This window comes from Canis aureus, chromosome 37 (genome assembly GCF_053574225.1).
Source record: "Canis aureus isolate CA01 chromosome 37, VMU_Caureus_v.1.0, whole genome shotgun sequence".
Lineage (NCBI taxonomy): Eukaryota > Metazoa > Chordata > Mammalia > Carnivora > Canidae > Canis > Canis aureus.
The window spans coordinates 25,740,069-25,764,523 of NC_135647.1; the positions used below are offsets into that span (position 1 = coordinate 25,740,069).

At 40.8% G+C, this 24,455-nt stretch overlaps 1 protein-coding gene across 8 annotated transcripts in view; it reads left to right on the forward strand.

Moving 5' to 3' along the window:
- EXOC2 (exocyst complex component 2) overlaps nt 1-24,455 on the forward strand; it is a 226,095-nt gene that overhangs the window by 142,147 nt on the left and 59,493 nt on the right. For all 8 annotated transcript variants that reach the window (XM_077886050.1, XM_077886059.1, XM_077886057.1 and 5 more), the window contains 6 exons: nt 105-185; nt 573-632; nt 1,703-1,764; nt 5,738-5,804; nt 9,811-9,927; nt 18,802-18,943. In XM_077886050.1, the coding sequence (XP_077742176.1) occupies nt 105-185; nt 573-632; nt 1,703-1,764; nt 5,738-5,804; nt 9,811-9,927; nt 18,802-18,943 (529 nt within the window). The remainder of the gene's footprint in view (nt 1-104; nt 186-572; nt 633-1,702; nt 1,765-5,737; nt 5,805-9,810; nt 9,928-18,801; nt 18,944-24,455) is intronic.

Sequence of the window (24,455 nt, forward strand, 5' to 3'; positions counted from 1 at the left end):
ATCCGTACGGTAGAGAGTTGGGGCCCTAATGTGCTTCTGTTAAATGCCCTGCTGACCGGGGCTTACTTTTGAATTTTGACATCGTGCCTTTCCTCTTCCCTCAGCCGTGCCAGTTTGAGCAGTGCATCGTGCACTCCCTGCAGTCGCTCAAGGGTGTCCTGGAGTGCAAGCCCGGGGAAGCCAGTGTGAGTCGCCGTCGGGGACGCGCGGATCGCAGCGGGAAACAGGTCCTCGGCCCAGGAGAGCGTCTCCCTCGGCCGTTTGCGTGCTGCCCTCCACCTCGCTGCTGCCCTTCCCGGGTTCCCATCCGGGTTCCCAGCTAGGCCGAGGGAGGTCACAGCGTGAGCCGGGCCTGCAACGCTTTGTCAGCCGGAGGTCGCGGCCCGCACGCTGTCAGCAGCTCCTCGCAGCTCCTTTCTCAGGCGGCTCTTTAGTCCTCTCCCTTTGAGACAAAGGTCACCCACGCTGGAAGCAGTTTCCCACGTGTGAATTTTTTATGTCAAACTTGATTTTAAAAAAGTCCTGTTTTCCTAGTGGAGTCCAAGAACGTCTACCCAAATTCTTCCCTACAGGTCTTTCAACAGCCAAGAACACAGGAGGACGTCTGTCAACTGAGCATCAACATCCTGCAGGTAACGTGCAGAGGCACGATGCGCCGACGCCCGAAGGGAAGCGAGTTGCAGCGAAGGGCCTCTTAGTGAGGATGGAGGACACGTGGGGAGCGTGCATCCTTTGCTCGTCTTGCCCGAGTCCGTAACATTATGGCAAGTTCGGTAACAAGACAAAGTTGAAGGAAAGATGAATCCCCGCTTGTCCTAGCAGCCCCCCGCTGTCCTTCCCCTTTTTCGGTGCTCCCATACTTTACGGGGATTTTTGTTGCAGCCCGAATCTAATGAGGTGATCGTCGTTTACCTCGTATCTAGAGCTTGAAGCTCTTCCATTAGGATCAGGCCTGGTGCTTTGTGGGAACATGAGCAAACGTGAGCATGTGATGAGCGGCTGAAAGGAGGGAGCAGGTCGTCTTCCCGAAATATAGTCAAGAATGTATAGTTGAATCAGAACACGGTGATTTTAATGTCCTGTCACTCACGTTGTGCACATGGGCGTAAAGTTCCCAGTGCGTGCATATAGGATATGTCTCCTGTCTCCTGGGACATGCACGTACTCACACGCCACTTCTATGTATTTCTGCGGGGGAGGTTATTTATGTAAAATTATTGGGGCACCTGGGTGTGTCAGTCGCTCAAGCATCTGGCCCTTGATTTTGGCTCAGATCACCATCGCAGGGCTGTGGGATCGAGCTGTGTCCGGCTCTGGTGCGAGGCGTGGAGGCTGCTGGAGTCTCTCTCGCCCTCTGCCCTGTCCCCCTCCACCTGCACGTGCATGTGCACATGCTCTCTTTAAAAAAAAAAAAAAAAAAAAAAAACAGTTTATGTACAGAAAGTCATTTTTTCTGAAGATTTTATTTATTTATTTGAAAGAGCACAAGCAGGGAGAGCAGCAGGTAGAGGGAGAAGCAGGCCCCCCTCTGAGCAGGGAGCCCGATGCGGTGTTCGAACCCCGCACCCTGGGACTTGGCCTGGGCCGAAGGCAGACGCTTTGCTGACTGAGCCACCCACGCGCCCCAGGAAATTATTTTTAATGTCCGAACAGATTAGTATCTAAGAGTTCATGTTACTGAAACTTCTTATTTTTGACATAGATTTTTATATACTGCCTGGAACAGTTGAGCACCAAGCCTGATGCAGATGTAGATACTACACAGTAAGTAGACTGAACCTAGTCTCGCTGATGCATTTAGGAGGATTAAAAATCTAGCCTGATGTTTGACATGTAGTCTCATATCCTGGGACAATGAGACGGATAAGATAGGTTGTGTGTATTAGAATTAATTATGTTTTTACGTATTTGACGTGGATCTTTTTGATAGTTTTTTACCTTCTGAACCCTTCTTAGTGTTGCTAGAGACATGCTGAGTAAACTGAACACCTGGTTGGCTTACTAATTATTGAAAGGAACAAGTTTTATGAATAACAAGAATGAAAATTAAAATATAGAACTCCTGGTTGATGACCTTTAGAATTCTGATGTTAGAGAATTAGTAATGTTCTTGTTAACGACTAATCTTTCTACTAGAATGAAGTCTGGGTCAGGCTGTTATTTGAGCTCCAGAGGACACATCTTGATTCTTAATATTTACAAATTCTGGTAGTAATTCTTTTATAATACTGTTGGATGGGATCTTTTAGTAATGTAACTTATCTGAATGTTACTGAATGATACTTGGCACGTGTCACTTCTGCGCACCAAAGGTTAATACTCTGACACGGAAAATACTGAAGTAAATGCCTCTTAAGTCTATAATGGGTAATTTGAGAAGTTTTCTACGTTTGGGTTTTCTTGGTGTTGGTTTTTGCCTCTCAGTATATAATACTCCTGCCTCTTGGAGACTTCATAAATATTGATTCGGTTTTATATGTTTAACACAGTCCACCAGTACTTTGTATTGTTAATCAATCCACTGATATTGTTGATTGAATGCGTTTTTCTTCCCATATTGCTTTCTTATCATTTCTGTTTCAGACACCATTAATTCTATTACATAGGCTACGTGTTTCTGAACTTTTTTCTTAATTTCATTTTGTCTTAAATTCCACATAAGTGTTTCATATATACACACACATACAGTGCAGTGTGCAGGGCGGTGATCCGACAGCTCCGTGCATCGCGCGTGTTCATCACAGGTGCCCTCCTTCATCACCATCACCCGTGTTACCCAGCCCCACTCCCTGTGCTCTGGTAATCGTCAGTTCTCTGAAGTTAAGTCTGTTTCTTGGTTGGTCTCTCTCTCTCTCTCTCTCTTTCTCTTTTTCCCTTTGTTCCTTTGTTTTGTTTCCTGAATTACCCATATGGGTGTAATCATATGGTATCTGTTTTTTTCTCACTGACTTATTTCACTTAGCATAACACTCTCTAGCTTTATCCCCATCGTGGCAAATAGCAAGATTTCACTCTTTTTTGTGGCTGAGTAATAATCCACATATATATACACACACACACACACACACCACATCATTATCCGCTTATTGGTTGATGGACACGTGGGCTCTTTCCTTAATTTGACTGTTACTGAAGATGCTGCTATAAAAGCATCATGGTCAGCGTTTTTGTATCCTTTGGGGAAAGACGTCAGCCGTGCACTTGCTGGATCCTTAAGGCACCTCCGCACGGTTCTGCAGAGTGGCTGTGCCAATCTGTGTTCCCGCTAACACCGCCTGAGTGTTCCTTTTCCTCCACACGCGCGCCGACACCCTGGGTTTCTTGAGCACACGCGCAGCCACTGAGCCACCCGGGCGTCCCACCGTGCGTTCCCTGTGTTGGTGTCAGCCGCGCTGACGGGGTGAGGTGGCACCTCGCCGTAGCTTCCATTTGCAGTTCCCTGATGCTGAGCGACGGTGAGCATCTCTCCACGTGTCCGTTGGCCATCCGGGTGTCTGTTCGCGTGTTCTGCTCATTTTTAAATTGGATTATTTGTTCTTTGGGTGTTGAATGTTAGGAGTTCTTCGAACGTCTTGGATACGAACCCTTTATTGGGTGTGTCGTTTGTAAATATCTTCTCCCATCCCGTGGGCTGCCTTGTACCTTGTAGTTTTGCTAATAGTTTCCGTCGCTGTGCAGAAGCTTTTTATTTCGATGTAGTCCCAGTGGTTGACCTTTGCTTTTGTTTCCTTTGCATCAGGGAAGTTATCTAGAAAAAATTGCTCCAGCTGGTGTCAAAGGAGTTCCTGCCTGTGTTCTGTACTAGGACTCTTAGGATTTCAGGTCTCACATTTAGGTCTTTAGTGCATTTTGAATTCATTTTTGTTTATGGTATAATGAAGTAGTCCCGTTTCTTTCTTTTGAACATTGCTGCCCGGTTTCCCCAACACCATTTGTTGAAGAGACCGTCCTCTGCGCATTGCATATTCTATCCTGTTTTATTGAAGACTAAGTCACCATATAATATGGGTTTATTTCTTGGTTTTCTGTTTTGTTCCATTGATCCACGTGTCCATTTTTGTGCCACTACCATACTGTCCAGAACACTACAGCTTTGTAATATAATCCACGTCCAGAACTGTGATGCCTCCAGCTTTGCTTTGCTTTTTCAAGATTGCTTTGGCTATTTGGGGTCTTTACACTTCCATATAAATTTTAGGATTATTTGTTCTAGTTCTGTGAAAAATACTATTGGTATTTTGATAGGGATTGCATTAAAAGTATATTTTGCTTCGGGTGGTATAGACATTTTAACAATGTTCTTCTAATTCATGAGCATGGAATGTCTTTCCGTTTTTTTGTTTGTCTTCTTCCATTTATCTTTTGTAGATTTCAGAGTATAGATCTTTCACTTGTTTGGTTAGGTTTATTCATAGGTATTTTATTATTTTTGGTGCAATTATAAATGGGATTTTTTTTTAAATTTCTCTTTCTGTTGCTTCATTATTGTATAGAAATGCAATAGATTTCTTTTTTTTTTTTTTTTTTTTTTTTGCAATAGATTTCTGTACATTGATTTTATATCCTGTGACTTTACTGAATTCATTTATTATTTCTAGTAGTTTCTTGGTGGAGTCTTTGGGGTTTTCTATATATTTCTGAACTTTTTTTCCTGTTCCATTCAATCATACATGTCTTACATCTTTTTGTGTTTTTTTAATATTCATTAGTTTTTTATTGTTCAGATTGGTATCTTTGTATTCTCTTTTAAAATGTTATTTGATATTTTCATCTATTTAGTGTTCCATATGAATTCTAAAATCCATTGGTAAGGTTTAAGGAAAAGAATTCCTGCTAAGGGACGCCTGGGTGGCTCAGCGGTTAAGCATCTGCCTTCAGCTCAGGTCGTGACCCCAGGGTCCTGGGATCGAGTCCGACATCCGGCTCCCTGCGAGGAGCCTGCTTCTTCCTCTGCCTGTGTCTCTGCCTCTCTCTCTGTGTGTCTCATGAATAAATAAATAAGATCTTAAAAAAAAAGAGAGAGAGAATTCCTGCTAAAGTGTTTATTATCATCCTGTTATATCAACTAATCAGTAGATTATACTATTTCCTCTTCTGCAATTTTCTATCTTTGGTCACTTGTTGGTTATTAACTAATTTTCTAACTCTACTCACCTATAAGATGTAAAATAAGAAAATGAGCTTGAAAAAGTCCTTTGGAGATTCTGAGAGTCAAAAACATTTCAATTAATTTGAGTCTGTGCCTAAAAATTAAATTATCGGGTATTTTCCCCTTTGGTGATTTAAAAAAAATCTACTTGAGTATTCGGAAGACCCAAAGCAAATATATGGCTTATATTAATAGATAGCCCATGGTGTCTACTTTCTGCTGTTAATTTTTAAATATAAAAAACCAAAGTTATGTGATTTTTGATCAAAAGGTTTTAAAGTCGGGATCCCTGGGTGGCGCAGCGGTTTGGCGCCTGCCTTTGGCCCGGGGCGTGATCCTGGAGACCGGGGATCGAATCCCACATCGGGCTCCCCGTGCATGGAGCCTGCTTCTCCTTCTGCCTATGTCTCTCTCTCTCTCTCTGTGACTATCATAAAATAAAAAAAATTAAAAAAAAAAAAAAAAAGGTTTTAAAGTCAAATTTACACAGGGTTCATTCCTTTTTTTTTTTTTTTTTTGAGTTGTAATAGACATAGAACATTCTTAATTTTAGTATTTTAATTTTCTCTTACTTGCTTCTATATTTAGTCTTTCCGTTGATGTTTCTTCTCCTGATTTGTTTGGAAGTATCCATGAAGACTTCAGTTTGACTTCTGTAAGTAAGATGATAAATAGAAAGCTAAACATGTCATTTTAAAACTATATAATGACTTATAAATCAGTCTGAATTACTTTGTTATTGTAATACTGCCTTAGTATACTATCCTGGACTTTGGAGCTATGCTGTAGTTTGTGAAAATTTTAGTAAACGTATAATTTTATATGTATTCCACACTTAAAAACTGTTTAGCCGAAGTTGCAACTTAAGTAGCTCCATCTACTCCTTGTATCCTACTCACAGGTTTGTGAGTGTGAATAGGTGCCCTAGTGGTTCCCGGATGTTTGAAAATTGGAGAGGAAGCAGAAGACAGGTGCACATCTCCCCATATCTTTCTTCTTTAACCAGAAAAGCTCTGCTTTTCTTTATTTTATTTCTGTAAGTTCCCTAATAGCATCTCATTTGAGCATCAGGTTCTGTGGCAAAAAGAAAGCCATACCACCTACTATATGTGCACATTTACATCTTTTTTTTTTTTAGTATATATGTGTATTTAGGGATAATTCACACACACATTTTATTACATGTGTATATTCAACTCTTGAAATTTAGACCCATCTGTCTTAAAAAAAAAGTCTCTCTGGTTTGTCATTTGCTTGAAGGTTGTGTGTGTGTGTGTGTGTGTGTGCATACATGTGTGTACGGATAAATGTATGTGTGTCTCTCAAGAAAGAAGACATATGACCTATCTCATTCCCACAATACTATAAGTACAAATTCCTAAATAAGAAATTTGTTATATTAGGAAAGATTAAGAACTCTGTTTGGGGTTAAGTGTATTGAATGAGTGACGTTCAAGCAGAGATACTTAGTGGGTCATTGGATATACTAGTCAGGACCCCAGGAAAGAAATGTGGACGTAGATTTGCGAATCAGTAATATATAGTTGACCCTTGAGGAATGCAGGGGTTAGCGGCATCTGTGCCCTGTTCACTCGAAAATCCACGTGTAACTTTTGACTCCCCTGTAACTTAACAGTATTCTGTTGAAGGAAAGCCTTACCGATAACAGGCAACTAACACATTCTGTACGTTATTATGATGTGCTGTATGTATTACAGTAAAGCAAGTTAGAGAAAGTAAATGTTACTAAAATCATAAGAGAAAATACATTTATAATAGTGTACCGTATTTGTTGAAAAGAAAAATTTGTGTGTAAGTGGACCAGTGCAGTTTGAACCATTGTGGTGTTCAAGGGTCACCTTAAAAGCAATAGAAGGCCTGGGAGTGGATGAGCATACTAGGAAAAATACTAGTAGAATGAGAGGAGGGCCAAATATTTAAAATTTCACTGGGGATACTAGTATTTAAGGGATGGCCAGAAGGAAGGAGCCTCAAAATTCCCCAAAAAGAATAATCAGAGAGAGAAGAAAATCCAGGTGGAGCAGGGTTCCTGAGAGAGGTGGGAAAGAACATTTAAACAAAGGAATATGTAACGGTATCACAGCCTGGTAGAGGATCAGGTCAGGTCAGGTGAAGACTAGCGCCTCTGGGCTTGGCAGCTGGGTGTTCGGGGTGATGTAGGAGAAACAGCAGCGGGTTGCCAATGGGCGGCCCCGTATGCCTTGGGTACAGGTCGACTAGGAGCGGAGGGGGTCGATGTAGAGCTTAAACCATTCTCTCCACTGTGAACATAGAAAGAATAGCAGAGAGGGACGCAGGCTGGAGGAAAGAACTTCCTAAATTGAGGAGGGCCTTAAGAGCTGCTGGGCCAGCTGGGCCTTTTTTCTCTGCCCTTTAGAACGAGCCTAATTTCTACAGGCAGGACCATCTTTTCGTTTGGAAACGTTCATTGTGTGAGCTCGGAATCTTCCTTCCTCTTAGCTAACACCTTAAATCTTTCCAGCGTTTCCTAGTGGAGGGGCAGTGGTTCTCCTCTTAGCCCACCAGTGTCCTTCGCGAGGGCGGAGAGGGCGGAGCACAGGGCGGGGCTGTGGCCCTGGCAACTGGGAAGCAGCCAAAGGGTGCATTAGGTTAGTCTCCATGGACTCACCGTGAGCCTATGTCAGCCACACCCCGGCTGCTTCATACTTGCTTCTGCTGTTCCAGGATCGTATCTCTCCCGTTTTATTCCTTAAAATTGTTCATTTGATGCCAAATTCAGTTTGTATGTTCTCTGCATTTGGATGATATCGCATTAGATTTGGCCCAGATTATTGAGATCATCCTGTTCTATAATCCAGCAAAGAGGCAGTTATGGCCCAGGTTTGGAGTCAGGAGACACTAGTTTGCTTCCTGGTTGTCTTCTTACTAACTAATCTGGAGCATGTCATTGGGGGTGTCTAATTTTCTGGACAAAATTGGAATGGTAGTGCCTACATCTCAGAGAGTCTGTGAGAAATAATTGAAGCAATGCATAACTGGCGAGTACTGCCTTGGATAGGTGGAGTTGTCATTTTCGAACGTACATATTTATCTAAGTTCTTAGTAAGCTTTTAATTAATCATTCAAGTTTAAGAATTTGGTTATGGTAGTGTTCAATTATTCTTCCCATTTTCACTTCTTCTGATTGGTTAGATTTCAGGAGAAAAATGCACTTACAAGAGTAAGACTTAAGGTCACTCAAGTTATTTTTCATTTGGGGAAAAAAAAAACAAACATGCAGATTACAAGGAGAATAATCAAAGAGATATCCCAGCCTGGCCTGTGTGCCTATGAAGTGCTGCTTAATGCTTTCTTTTTGGCTTTCACTGGCCATTTATTCACAAAATGTGAAGGAATTATGCATACCATAATCCCTTTTCCTTGTTTTATCATTTATTTTCCTTGCATAGATTAATTCAAGGCCATTCACAGCCTTTCATTTGTTTGAAAGTACTTTAATAACCCCTTGCCCTTTAATTATATTTGTTGGCCAAAATAAAAAAACAAAACAAAAACAAAACATTGAATGGGCCATACTCTGCCAGCAATAAAGAAAATAATATTTTAAATAAAAAAAAATTTATTAAGTTTTAAAATTTTTGATGGAGCTAAATGAAATTATTGGGGCTTGGCAATGGAGTTTAAAGTGTAACTCAAGACAGGTATCTCTCTATTTATTTTTCACATTTATTATATTGACTTTAACATAGATCATGTACAAAATAGTAAGCAAAATACGGTTGAAAATTTTTCCTGGAAAGTAGTTTTGCCTTAGTGTTTAGTCAGAGGATCTTAAATCAAGGCTCTAAATTAGTCACTGTTGTTCTGGAGAATGCTCTCACACTGAGGGAGCACGGGAAAAGTGTTTTTGGTGAGCCACAGCCGCAGTGATAACGGCCATTCCTGGAATTCTGTTTACAAAAATAGTTCTTCTGAACTGTAAAATGATGTTTATTCATCATTCCTGGGGTCTGGCAGTTGTAATGAGAAATCACTTTAAAGCTGGCTAGAACCCCGGAGAACACATCTAGCCCCTTGGTGACTTGATGCTGTGGGGGGGGGGGGTCCCCTTGCCTCTGTCCATCACTCCCCGTAAGAGGAAAACTATTCTACATAAAAGACATCTGTGAAGGCCCAGTTTTGGGAGGAACCCATCATGTGGATGGCATTATAACTCTTTTTCAAGTTATGAAAAATTTATGATTGATTTTCTATGAATTTTTGCGGGGTTTTTTTTTTTTTGCGGGTTTTTTTTTTTTGTAGTTATTTTAAAACACGCATTTTTGAGGCTTTTTTCTGCTACAGAAAATATTAGAGTAACCAGTAAAGTAGAACCCCTTTCATAAGAACAACAGCCGATCAGACCTTACTAATGAACTGGTTTTCCTTATGGATATTAAATTGCAAAGGCACCATTAGTTGACTCTTCTGTGCATTATGTAATGACAAGCAGTTAGTAAATTATGGAATTATATTATTTCTCTCTATATTATTATTGGGGGAAAAAGGAGCCAAGAAAAACAAAACATTGAATATTGATAGTAAACATGAAGAAATTGTAGTTAAATTTAACAAACGATAACCGTTACCCAGTTTGTTCCTGTAAGTGTAATTTTCTAAACCTTTGTTTTGGCTTTTAGGAACAGAGACTTTTGATAGTCCTAAGTAACTGCTGCTACCTAGAACGTCACACCTTCCTAAATATAGCGGAACATTTTGAAAAGCATAACTTCCAGGGAATAGAGAAAATAACACAGGTAAGCGAATTATGTCATATGAACAGGTTGGTGGTTTTATCAATTTAGTTTCCAAGCTCTTTTCTTAGTACACTCTCTCTTTCGCTTGTCCTATATTTTTTTCTCCTTATCCCCTCCACAGCCATATTCTTTGCCCATCTTCACCCCACCCTGACTCTGAAGGGTTCTTGCCCTTCTTATAACTCCCCTTAAATCATTAATTTAATGTCTTCTTTTCTCTACATCAAAGCTTTCTCAAGGCAAAAGCTGATTTACTCCCTACCCAGGCTGCTGAAAGGAAGGCAGAGAGATAGGAAGAAAGGCATCAAACCCAAATCTTAAGAATCATCTCAGATTTGTTTCCTTTTAGGTTAGAGCTTTGACTTTAGAGCCATGAGCAGACTCCCTGAGCCTGCAGTAAAGCTCCCCCTGCTTTTTCACACCTCTTCTTCCTCTCCCCCTTTCCCGATGACCACAGGAGGCTTTTGCTTTTTGCTGCTTGGGCAAGGGCACGGGTGCTCCAGCACAGAGACACAGACACACACGAGACTGGCGTAGAACAGCTATCGGGTGCTCAGTAACTTACCTGGAAACTACTGCTCTCCACTCTCTAATCCACGAACGTAGCAAAGTCAGACAAAAATGAATGCTGTATAAATCAACAGATTTTTTTTTCAGATGTTATACTTTGTTGTTTATATTTTTTCAAGTAAGCAGGAAAGGAAAAAGAACCAACTTCTGCTTACTTGAAAAATGAAATGACCTTCTTATTAAAGGTTGGTTGGTTCTTGGGCAAAGGTTTATCAGATTTCTAAGTAAAACTAAGCTAGAACCACTTTTACAGTTTTCTCAGTGCAGAAAATAAGAAAGATAATGATCTTGTTAATCTTGTAATCAAAAAGTACTGTTGATAGATTGCATATTTTTACAAATGATAGTTACAGTTTGTGAACTAGAAATGGATTTTTTTTTCTTCAAAGAATGAAAATGTCAAAGTGGGTGGCTCTGTCTTGTTTTCCTGCCTTTTCGTAAAGATTAATCATCCTGATGAGAAATGTTATGACTTAAGGCTGTAAGGCCAAACGTTGAGTTTATTTCCAGAAATTTTTGTGTTGAGAATTGCAAGGTGCTCTCCTGCAGTAAAGAATTAGTATTTGTAGAAAGTGAACACTTTGTTTTTGTGTGGTAACAGTAGTAGTGACACAAATTTATTTATTGGACAGGGTTTTTATCATTTAAAAAATAAATGATTAGGAATTGCATATAACAGAAGCAGTAAGTTTGGTTTTCTTTAGGTTTTTACAAAGTTAGGAATAGTACCTACTGCTTCAGTTGACAGGATAAAGAAATAAAATGAAGTTGACAGACAAGTAGGCTCAGATACCCTTCCTAGTCTTGTTAAATCTTTTTTCAAAGATTTATTTATATATTTGAGAAAGAGATGGTGGGGGGAGGGGGAGGGAGAGAAAGTCTCAAGAAGATTCCTTGCTGAGCACAGAGCCTGAACTGGGGCCAGATCCCGGGACCCGAGGTCATGACCTGAGCTGAAACCAAGAGGTGGACACCTAACTGATTGCGCCTGGGTGCTCCCCCCACCTTTTTTTTTTTTTTTTTAAGGTTGATTTACTTATTTATTTTAGAGAGAGTTGCTGATACCATTTTGAAAACCAAGGTAATATGTTGGATCCATGGGTACAGCTTAGAATAAATGATGGACTATTTTTTCACACTCAGAATAGCATTTTTTATTACCAGCGTTGAATATCATTTGGTTGCATATTGAATGAATCAGTGTATATCATCCATCGGATTTAGATGGTAACATTTGTGCTGATTGCATTTATTATGAGTAGATCCATTAATTTCATGATGCCAACCAAGTAAATATCTCTTGCATTAATGGAGAAATACTGCCAGCCGCCACTGTTTTTCATAGTTCCATTATCAGACGACAGAAATCTCTAGAGGCATCGATCCCAGAAAACCCGTGGGGGCACGTTGTTCACACAACAGTTTGTTATCCATTCTGTGACCCTGTTTCTGCCCTTGGAAATGATGGTTCACCAGGGGCTTCTAACTTAGTGTCACCAGACGTTAGACACTCTCGCAAACCGCTTTCCAGGTAGGATTTAGTAGTTTACCGAAGGTTCTTCAACGCGTATTTCCTCCTGCTTTCTTATAGATATTTCTACCAGTAGAGGCATAAAAATGGCCAGTTGCTAATTCCCTTCATCTTGAGCCTCCTCTTCAAAAGTAGAATCAATTTTAATTATATTTAATTAATTAAGTTATGTCAAAATCATATTATAATTTTATATTTAAATAGGACACAAATACTATGTGTTTTAGGAGTTTTGCTTATAACATTAGAATAACATTGTCAACACGTTACATCACCATCAGTGTAACACGGTATGTTTCTTTTCTACATTACAAAATTATTTTCAAGTATTTTTGTATTAAATATTTTTATCTGTACCAAAAACTAGATTATGTAGGTGTGAGATAGAAGAATAATAAAGTGAACACATGCACACCTGTCGTCAGGCTGAAGAAATGGAGCATATTCCCCAGGACCCTTTGTTCCCTGCGCATCTGTATCATCTTTTTTCCCTTATGGACACTTATATCTGCATTTTGTGGGTTCTGAATAATCCATTGTTTAATATTACCTGTTTCTAAATAACATCAACGGGGTTATATGGTATGTATTTTTCTGTGACTTGTTTTTCCTACTCAGAATTGTTTTTGAGATTTATCCACGTTGCTGCATGTAGTTTATGCTAACATGTAAAACAAATTAAAGATTATATCCCTTTTTTCTTCCTCTCAGCTTATATAACATTGGACTTATTTATTTTTTTGGATATTTATAAGAACTCTGTGGTTCTTTCTTCGTGAGATGATTTTTAATGACTGGTTCAATTTCTTTAATGGTTAAAGAACCATTGTAGTTTTCTCTTTCTTCTTGTTGCTTGTGGTCATCTGTATTTTTCTTGTACTTTGTCCATTTTGCCTAAGTTTCTAAATTTATTGGCATAAAATTGTTTTATAATAGTTTCATATTATTTCAACTCCAGCTGCATCTAAGATTATGTTCCCTTTCTAGAGTTAATATTTTCAGTCTTTTTTTCTTGGTCAGAGTCTTTTCAAATTTTGGCTTTACTAATCTCTGTTTATGTCCTTGTTTTCTGCCGCAGTAATTTGAGCACTTAGCTTAATTGTTTTATTTACGTATCTGATTGATTCCAAACCTTTCAACCTTTTTAATACAAACATTTAAGGCTATGAATGTCCCTCTATCTCTTTAGCTCTATGTCTTTCTTTGGCTGCTTTTTAGATCTTTTTAATTTTCTTTGTAATATTTCATAGTTGCTCTATGATGTGTCTCTTGGTGTATTTTGTTGGCCTTTTTTCCCCCTGACTCCAATTGATACCTTTAATCACCTGAGTTCTGAAAAATTCTCAGCTGTAACCCCTTTCAATATTTATTCTTCTCTATTCTCTCCTTTAAGACCTCCAGTGGGATATATGTTAGACCTTTCCACTCTGTTCTCCACGTCTCTTATATTTTTTGTTCACGTTTCCACCCTCCAAATCTTTAATTCTTTCTAACGATTCAGAATATTTCATTCAGCTCTCTCTTCTCATTGACTTTTTCATTTGTATCTAATCTTGGTGAAATTTGCTGTGTATTGACATTATACTTCAGTTGTTTTTCATTTCCAGAAGCTCTTTGATTTTTGTTACTAAGTAAAGGAAAATGACTAACCTACTCTGCTGGTATGATCTCAAACATCAGTGTAAGAGGTAATGGCAGTAAAGTTATTTCCCATGCCCCTTAGACCATTCTGTGTAAGTGGCCAAATCAAATAATGTAGAGTCAAGTAAAGGACTATCCCTGTTAAGAAGATAGGAGCAGTTACGAGGAGCCGCAATAATGAGATGTGAGACGGTTAATCTCACTATAAAAAATTGACAGAAAAAGAAGAGTTTGGGGAATTTGATAAAGATTAGTGGTAAGTCACCAGGCTAGAACCACAGCGGAAGGTGAGGGAAGCGAGGAATGATGGCAATGATGGCTCTTGTTAAGTCCTAGAGACGTTATGCGTCCTTCTGTTTCAGGGTGACAGTATATCCCGTTTCATCCTGTTTTAGTTTTCTTTTATTATTTTTTAAAGATTTTATTTATTTATTCATGAGAGACAGAGAGAGAGATAGGCAGACACACAGGCAGAGGGAGAAGCAGGCTCCCTGCAGGGAGCCCGATGTGGGACTCGACCCTGGGTCTCCAGGATCAGGCCCTGGGCTGAAGGCGGCGCTAAACCGCTGAGCCCCCCCGGGCTGCCCTTAGTTTTGTTTTAATAGTGCCACCGTTACTAGGGATTAAGAGTTCATTTTTAGAAATTATTTACTTGGCATTTATTTGTCCACATTTGACAAGTTCTGTTTCAATAACACAGAGTAATATCAATTTGCCACTTGTCTGGCCGTCCATTTGTAAAAGATGTTAAGAAGCATCCTAATTTGACGAACCTAGTTACCCATACTTCCTTGGATAGATGTTCTCATTGTAGTTTGATGATTTTATTTCGGTGGAGATCACTCAGTTCAGTGTACTCTTTCTGTCATCTTAGAAATGAGATTAACGTTTTTAAAGTTATTTTTTCATTCTCTGAAGCGTACTATTTAAGAAGCACTTTTAACAAGAATGTTTTTTAAATAGCAAATTAGAGAATCTAAACTGGGAACATTAAAATCAATGATTATTTTTTAACTATTTCGAATGAGTTGAAGACGAGTGTATTATTGAGGAAGTGAGACATCTGCCGAAGGCGCCAGCTTCTCCGCACCGGGCCGGCGTGCACACTTGCTCCTCTGCAGGTCAGCTGTGCGCCCAGGAGTGTCTTTCCACGTGCATGTTTCTGCCTAAGCAGGTGCCGTGGTACATTGTCACAGGCCTTGTTTGTCCCTCCATCTGAAATGCCATCTCCTAATGCGTTCTGTTCTTCTGTAAGTGTTATTACCAGCTCCTTGAAGTACTTTATTTTTTTTTAAAGTTTTTATTTATTTATTCATGAGAGACAGAGAGAGAGAGAGGCGGAGACACAGGCAGAGGGAGAAGCAGGCTCCATGCAGGGAGCCCGACGGGGGACTTGATCTCGGGTCTCCAGGCTCACGCCCTGGGCCGAAGGCAGACGCTCAACCACTGAGCCACCCGGGCGTCTCTGCTTGAAGCACTTTAAGAGGTGCTCCTCAGTTCTCATATGTAGGAGTGTGTGAATACATCTACTTCTGATTGCATGATTACTGAATTAGCACCTTTTTCTCCCTTAAGACAGCCTTTCCCTGGGCCATCAGAAGCGCCCCATGAGCACCCTGTCTACCTTAACGTAAGCCATGTTCTCTGAATGTTTTATCAATATTTTCTTGCCTTTCTTCCGTGTTAGACTGTGGTTTTCTTGAAGGGTGTTTTTCATTTAACTTTATTCATCACTATTGGATAGTGCTTTAGCGACAAACAGACCTTTTCCTTGCATAGTAGGGTCAAGTAAACGTAGCTAACATCTGAGTTCACCAGCTGGTGTGAATTGGGCTTTAGTAAAATTGGGCATGTTGAAAAAAAATGATAGTGATAATACAGTAATAGTAATGATAACAGCTGAGTTTGTGGTATACTTTATTTTTTTAATTTTTTTTGTGTGTGGTGTACTTTAAATGTGCTACAAAAGCTTCACAAATTATCTTTTTGAGTTCTTCCAACAGAATTTATGACGTGCTGTTGACTTTAATTCTGCCTTGAGACATCAGCACTGCTGCCCCCTCTTCCATTTATTTTCCAACCGTTTTTTTTTAATTACAATATGAATTATATACAATAAAACACACAAGTTTAAGTGTACAAGCAGGCGGCTTTAATGCGCACGTACACCCCGTACCCTCACCTAGGTCGAGATCTATTTTCCTCCAGCTCCACTCCAGTCACTGGGCTCCCTGTCCCCAGCATCCTGATTCCCGGCCGCGTACATCAGTTTTGCCCGTTCTTTGACTTCACGTAAGATGGAACCATGCAGTCAGTAATCTTTTGTGTCTAGCTGCTTTTGCTCCGACTTAATGATTTTTGAGATTCATCTAAATTGTTGTTTCTGTAAGTAACTTATTTGCTTTTATTGCTGGGTTTGGATGACTCAGTTTTGTTTGATGATTGTCATTGTAAGAGACGTTGGGTTGCTTCCAGCTTAAGGCTTTTATGAATAGACTTGCTGTGAACACTGCTGGGAAGGTCTTTTGTGGACATCTGTACTCGCTCATCTTGGGATCGCCGGACGTGGACTAAGTTGATGAGGAATCCCGAATAGTTCCCAGAGGGGATGTCTCATTTTGCGGCAGTGTAGGAGGATTCCAGTTGCTCCCCGTTGTCCTTACAAACACTCAGTTTCTCTGGTAAATAATGATGTTAAGCCCTTTTTCTTATACCCTTAGATACTTATATTCAGATATCTTCTTTCTGGAAGTGCCTTTTCCAGTTTGTTTGCATATGTTTTAATTGGATTCTTTACCTTTCTATCAGTGACTTTCAGATACGTATTTTTCCTCCCAGACTATGGCTTGCTGTTTTGTTTTTACAGTGCTATCTTTGGAGGACAGATTTCTTATTTTGATGAGATCCAATCTATCATTTTTAAAAATGTTTAATGCTTTTTATATCCTGTCAGAATTTTTACCTGGTCTGGTGTCCTGAATATTTTTTTCCCAGAGGCTTTTCCCACCTAAAACTTTAGCTGTTACACTCAGGTCTATGATCTTATTAAGTATTACGTTAATATTGTGTTATTATACATATATTATTACAGCTTTTGAGTATGTCTTGAAAAGACAGTTTTACTTATTTCCTGATATTTTTCTTACTATATTGCATGGACTAATATCTCTAGTACAATCCTGAATTAAGTGCTGGGAGGAGACATTTATCAAATCCTTTTTTGGTCATCTGTGGAAAGAATTTCACTTTTTTATAATAGATTCTTTTTATTTACTTGTAGATTCAATTTGCCAGTAATTTCTTAGGATTTTTATGTTTTTGGTTCATGAGGGCTGCTGTTGCTTTGTAATTTTCTTTTATTGCAATATCCTCATCAGGTTTTGCTTGTCTCATTAAACAAAGTAGGAAATGTTCTCAGGCTCTATCCTATGAAAAAGTGTGTGTGTGAAATTTCTTTCTTAAATGCCTGTGTGGACACATTTTAGGTAATGAACTCAGTTTAATACATAGAGGACTGTGTGTGCCATTTTGAGAAAGTTCTGTTTTTCAGTTTTTCAATTTCCTCTATGTTGTCATACTTTTTATTTCACATGTTCAGAGTCGGTCTAATCATCTGTTTAGGTTTATGTTCCTAAATATTAGAGAAAGAGGAGGATGAAGGAGGGTAGGAGGGAACTTGGAGTTCATTACCTGCCACTGTTATCCTCAGTTGTTCATCCTTCTCAGTCTGCTACTTTGAGGATACAGCGCTTTTGCAGTAAATGAGTCATACATATTCTTTGAATCTTTGCATAGCCAAAAGTATGTTTCTTGGACTCTGTTAAGTAAACGACACCTTGGCTCAATATAGGATTCTTTGACTAAATTCCTTTTATTCCTGTAGATATTATTCTAGTGACTTTAAGTTCCAGTGTTCTATCCGAGAAATCTGATGTCAGGCTGATTGTTCTTTGTACATACATAATTCCTTTTTTTTTTTTTTTTGAACTGGAAGCTAAGAATTTTCTTTTTCTTTCTTAATTATCTAGACATTAGGCCCTTTAACAGTTTTTGCAGTGTCTCATAAGTCTAGCCAAGAACCCAACAAGCCGATTCAAATCGCAAAGTCAGTCTTTAGAGCTGGACATTTTATTCTGTTGCTTGTTTAATTATTATCTCTTCTGTGATAGTTCATATTATTCTACTTGAATTTCTGTTTCCTTTCATATAAGAGTCCTTGGATTTATCTTCTAAGTCTCTTCCTTCCTAATTTCCACCGCTTCACATCTTTTTTAAGATTTTATTTATTTATTCATGAGAGACACAGAGAGAGGCAGAGACACAGGCAGAGGGAGAGGTAGGCTCCCTATGGTGAGCCCAATGCGGGACTCGATCCCAGGGCCCCGGGGTCACCACCTGAGCCAAAGGCAGACGCTCAACCGCTGAGCCGCCCGGGCGTCCCCCTCTTTACATTTTTACTCTGTGCTTTGAAGTACTTATTGCACTTAGTTTCGGTCTCAGTAGTGACCATTGGTTCCCCCAGTCACTCAGTTGTTAGCTTCAAAAATCATTTGTGTTCTCTCCACGAAGTCTTCGTTTGTATTGTATGTAATCTCCTTAAAGGTTTTCCTTGTCTCTCTGAGTCCAAGTTGTTGCTTGTCTTTTCTACAGCTGAACTTCAGTGTGGGACACACATTTCTGTTTATATATGCCAGGCTATATGGTATAGAAGCAGACAAGTCCCCCCTCGTCCACTACAGAGGCCCCTGAGCCCACGGACTCTTTATTCCCAAATTTAGGACTCTACCCATCTCCTCGGCAACTTCTTGGCCTCTTGAGTGCCAGTGAGACCAGGAGTAGACGTGGATAACTGAGGCTACCTTCCTCACCCCGTTCTACTTCCATTACCAGCAGGAACTCACAGCTCATGTGGGCTGAACTTTCTGGGTATCGTCCATTCATGAGGTTTAAACCTTGTTAAATAAGCTGTGTTAAGAGAGGGGTCTTTGTTACTGAAAATAAATAAAATCATGATTTTTTTTTGTAGGAAAGTTGATAAGTACTTCTAAAATATACTGACATATTTATATTATTTTACTTTTTCCCTCATGCTCAACTAGAAAACTCAGTTATTCTTTATTATGTGTTTATAGGTTAGCATGGCCTCGTTGAAAGAATTAGACCAAAGACTCTTTGAAAATTACATCGAGTTGAAAGCAGATCCTATCGTTGGCTCCTTAGAACCGGGAATTTATGCAGGCTATTTTGATTGGAAAGACTGCCTACCTCCAACAGGTAAATGGTTTCAAGTTACTCCAGTTCTCTGAAAGTAGCCCAGGGCATCTAGGTCAATAAATATGGATTTTATCAATTAGTATATTCTTAAAATGCTTTTTTTTCTATCCATTTTTTTTCCCGCTAGTCTGATTTTAACTTTCTCCTGGCTTAAACCGATTTTTGATAGTTTGAAACGTAGTGCACTTTTCATTATTCATACTTAAGGCTTGAAACTATTCTTAAATTCCAGAAAATAATTAATTACACCTTGTAATATCCGATCATTTTAGTAATGCACATTTGCTTCCCAGGATGTGTCTTTATTGCATGGATGGAATAGACTGTGAGTGACAGTTTAATACAATGACTTTGTGACTATCATCAAAAGTTTACTTAAAAAACCTGGTCATTTCTGTATAAGACCTAATTATTAATGCTGACAAGGTGAAGGATAGAAGAAAAATGTGTAGGAGTATGATTATCATAGTAATTTAGCAGAGAAAATGGAACCACGGAAGGATGACTGACACAGTTCTCGTATTATCTCGTGACATCAAATGAGAGTCACTTATCACTTCATCATATGTATTTTAAAAATTACAGTTGCTTACTGAATCAAATAAACTTTTTGATGGACCAGATAGTTATTCCTTTGTATGGAATAGTGTGGGGTACACAGAGCCAAGCTGCCTGATGACATTTTTATGTAGCAGTAGTCTTATACGGGGATGGTCATGTTCATGTCACACATAGATTCTTTACAGGTGTATATGTGTAGGCGTGTCTGTGAATTGTCCATGTGCTTGAGTTAATCTTCGTTCTTTTACCTAATTGCTTTAAACACCTTTTATTATTAATAATGCTTTTATTAGGTGGTGATAAGATTGTTTAATCTTTAAACACCTTTGGATTTTTACTATGTGGTGTTCACTTTAGGTGGTAACAATATAGTGATGCCGTAGGTCAGAACTAAAAACCAATTTAAATCAAAGATATTTTACGTGAACCACAGGTATTTTATTTTCTGAAATCACAGCCATTATAGTCATCTGGGGCTTTTTACCTACAGCTGGCCACAATCAATCTTTTTTTTTTTTTTCTTAAATTCTGTTACTTTTGTGCAAACATACTTTACTGTGTCCAAACTGGGTTACAGTTCATATCCCAAATATATCTTTTTAAAGTTTAAATCAGATCCTATTAGTATCTTAAAATCCTTCCAGTATCTTCCCATTTTACATACAGTAAAATGTGCCAAGCAGTGCAGGGCAGGCCCTGGCCTGGTGTCCTCCGCTTTGCCCACACCCACAAATGCACCCCATGGCCTCTCTCCAGCTACACGTTAGTACAATTGCCCAGACTTTCCAAATCCTTCCACGTTAACTGCTTCAAGCCTGTTTTTTTGTTTGTTTGTTTGTTTGTTTTTCCCCTTTGCTTAGGTGGTAACTCTCCGTTACCTTCATAGGACTGACTCCTTTTTGTCATTCAGGTCTTAAATATCACCTTCGCAGCCACCAACCTGAAGAAGTGACATGGCCAGTGAACAGTTGACATGGTGTTTTATATTTAATCTGTGAAAATTACTCACATTTTATTTGTAAAATAATTATTTACAGTCTCTCTGAGTTCAGTTTGTTGCTGGTCTTTTCTGCAGCAGAATTTCACTGCGTGACAGAGATTCCTGTTTACAGGTGCTAGGCTCTACCTGGTTCCAGCATTGGCCTTTATCCTGGCTCAGTTTATTAACACGAAATCCATGAGGTCCTACTTAGTGGGTTGCTTATCACTTTAAGTGAATTTGATCAACAATCCCTTTTTCAAAACTCTTGGGCCCAGATGACTTTTGGAATTTCAATATCTGTGGACTTTTAGAAAGGTACAGTGCATGCACCACATACTATGTCACGTTCCCAGCAAGGACTTCTGCAAGGAAACGTGAATACTTAGACTAGGAGTGATGATTAGTACCCTTATTCAGATCAGGTGAGAAAATGCCATCGGAAGAGTCCACAAATTTGCACATTCACAAACAGAAAGTTTTGCCTCTTGAATTCTGTATCTTCAGTACCTAAACTACTGCTGGTCTATGATGGCTGCTTAGCAAGTGTTTGCTCAGTGGCTGCACGAGTGACCCCTGCAGCTGACCCCTGCCAGCGTCCTGGCTGCCCTCCCCGGCCCGGGCATGCTTCGGGCCCTTCAGGACCCGTCTCCGAAAGGGGTGCTGCTTCCCAAGGGGTCTTCCTCCCATCAACCCTGGCAGGATTCTTTGTTTTCTGAACCCCTGTACCTCTCTCACAATTCTTTGCTACATATACGTTATATGTGTATATATTTTCTTACCTCTTTTTTATTGCCCCACTTTGGAAGGATTTTTAAACAAAGATGTGAGGAGATTCTTTACACATCCACAGACTTCAAAATATTCAAATATTTTTATAGAACACTGACTGAAAGTTTCAGAATCCCAAGGGATAGATATCAGAAAATCTCTTTATTTTCTACTCAAGGTGATAACACACACCACCCAGGTGTTGTCCCTCCTGTTCTTAGCCCACTGCTGGTGAACTGAACGTCACTGCCTTGTCCTTTCTCCCATTTTTTTTTGTTTGTTTGTTTGTTTTTTTCCTGAAGAACTAGACATAAAGAGCCGAGCTCATGGACCAGCCTGATTCCTGCTTCTCCCTTGGCTGGCCTGCCTCCATCTCCTGTCTAAGGCAGCAGAGGGGATGGCATCCGGTGACCACTTTTCCTTTCTCATTTGGAGCACCTCCCCTTGTGTTTAAGTACATAAACTATTTCATGAAAAAAGAAAAGTCTTAGTTTTGCTCTACCAAACTTTCATGGTAGTTTAGCAATCCCAGATATTCAGAAATAAAGGACTTGTCTGCGTCAAGCCACGCACGTGCAAACACCTACACCCGCGTGCGCACACACGCACACATGCATACACATCCTAGGTTTTAAGCGTCTCACGGACAGATGGTTTCAGTTATTTGTGTCCTCATAACATCTGATTCAGTGCCTTGCATGTAATTATCACTTACTGCTTGTGGTTCTGATCGTCTAGATTTCAGCCATCTTAAGATAACCGTATTAAATATAATCTCTCGAGAGTCTGGTGGGGGTGGGGGTGGTGGTAAGGCTAGGACAGCGGGCACTAAACCAACAGTGTGGTCGCCCTGACTGTAAATCACAGCCCCTCTGGTAACTCCCCATCACTCTTCTCTTTGCAGCCCAGCTTAGGAAAAGTTGTTGCTGTTCCCTCAAAGGTTCGATGCTGGTGCTGTCCGTGTTCTTGTGTCACTTGATGCCTCATCCCCTGAAGCCTGCCCTCACCGTCCCCCCACCCATTCAGACTGTTCTCACTGAATCCACCTCCAGTGCTACGCAGTTGACCCTTGAACAACACGGGGGGGAAACCGTGCAGTTCTGCTTACATGTGGATTTTGTTAACACAGCACAGCGCCGTACATATATTTACGTTTCCTCATTTCCCTAATAACGTTTTCTTTTCCCCGGTGTACTTTATTGTAAGAATATAGTATATAATACATAGAACATACCAAACATGTGTCAATTGACTGATTATGTTATTGGTAAGGCTTCTGGTCAACAGCAGGCTATTAGTAATTGACTTTTGGGGGAGTCAGAGTTCTATGTGGATCTTCCATTGTGCAGAGGTCTGCGCCCCGATCCCCTCGTTGTTCAAAGGTCAGCTGTAGTTGGGAATCTTATGTGCTTGCTCCTTTTCCTGCTGTGTGTCTCTGTAGTAGTCCCATCGTTGAACCGTCCCATCGTTGAACCATCCCATCGTTGAACCGTCCCATCATTGAACCGTCTTCCCGAGGCTTTCTTTGGCGTCCCTGATCCCACTACTAGTTGTAGCCTTAGTTTCCTTTGTGGACGGGCCTCTCTTCCTCTGCGTAGCCTTGCACTGCTGACTTCCCCAGGACTTCCTTTGTTCTTGCCAGACTATCCCCAGACTATCGCTGAGCAGTTTCATCTGCTAATCTTTGGTGCCTCCAGCAGCCTAACCTCTCTACTCTGAGTTCAAGGTCTTTCTATGGACCTTCCTAGTAGACCTCTCCATCGGAACATTCCGGACACCTCTTCAGCTTAGCCATCCGAGCAAGCTCATCACCTTGGCTTTCCCATCATCTCCGGGTCAGCTCTCTCTGCTACTGGACCTCCTGACCCTGGGAAGGTGAAGACATCAGCCAAGGCCCCCCTCCCTGTCTTGTTCTAGCAAATGGTTAGTTACAAGTCCTCTCGTTCCCGTTTCTGAGTTCTGCCCCTCATCGTGTGTTAGAGTTTTCCTGTCGGGATACCTGAGGGTTCTCCTCTGCTGGGTCCCAGCACCTCATCTTGCCCGATTCACGTTCACTCTGCCCTTTTGAAAAGCTTGTCTTTCTAAAATATAAATGGAATCTGTCACTCCTCTGCGTAGAGCCCTTCCGGAAGACACGTCCTCCCTCAGGCTGAGCCCAAGCTCCCTGGGCGCTGCTAATGCTTCTGCTTGGCTTGTGGCGACTGCTAGGGCCCCGCGCTCCTTCCCGCCCCACTTGGGTGCCCTCCTCCAGGCGGCAGGCGGTCAGGGCCCCTGCTCCCGCTCTGTTCCCAGGCCCCGCCTCCTGGGGAAGCTTCCCTTCATCCCTCCAGGTGGGTTGGTGTCCCCCAGCCTCCTGTTCCCGCAGCACGCCTGTGCCGAGGGGCGGTCACCACCCGCTTGCTGCTCCTCTGCTCGGGGACCGACCGCGCCGTGGCCGATCGATCGCTTCCTTCCCACGCGCAGCGTGTAGCACGGGCCCAGCCGGCCAGGAGAGGCTCCGAACGTTGGGCAGGTGAGCGAGGACCGGATAGCGGGCGCAGTCCTCTAAGTGGGCGGGCCACTGCTCGCGTGTTGGCTTCCGAGCGTTTGCTCTCTGGTTTTGCAGTGATTTTTCTCAATTTTCTTTTCAGTAGGAGGGTTCATCATATAATCCAGTTTCCACTGTTTCTCTTGTTCACTTTTTCAAGGTGGTACACAGTCGATATATGAATATCATGAATTCAATATTTATTGAATTGAATTAAAATGAGCCTTTTGGCATTCGTCTTGTCTTCCGTGAATCCTCATGTGCCAGCTTTATGCCCTCCCTAGATTTTGAGCAATTGTATTTGAGTTAAAATGTGAGTATAAAGCGTATCCAACATGTCAGCCGTTGTGTGGCATTGCCTGGTTTAAATGAATTTAGCTAAATTTAAGGTTTTCTCCAACGACTAGCTTGCGTTGAACAGAATTGTTAGCTCTGACATTGCTCTACATTATTGGGTTTGCGTTCAAGATTATGAGATGGCGTGTGATGTTTCTCGAGGAGAGCAGACCTCCGGCGCAGCCACTCCAGGTTTCCTGCGTGGCCGGCGGTCGCTGGCCCAAGACCTGGTCACTGAGCGTCGGTCGTCACACCAGTTGCTCGTGTCCACCTCCACCGAAACCCTGGTTGTCGCAGTGGAAACCTCATTCGCTCGCGGCGACGCGGAGGCAGCCTGT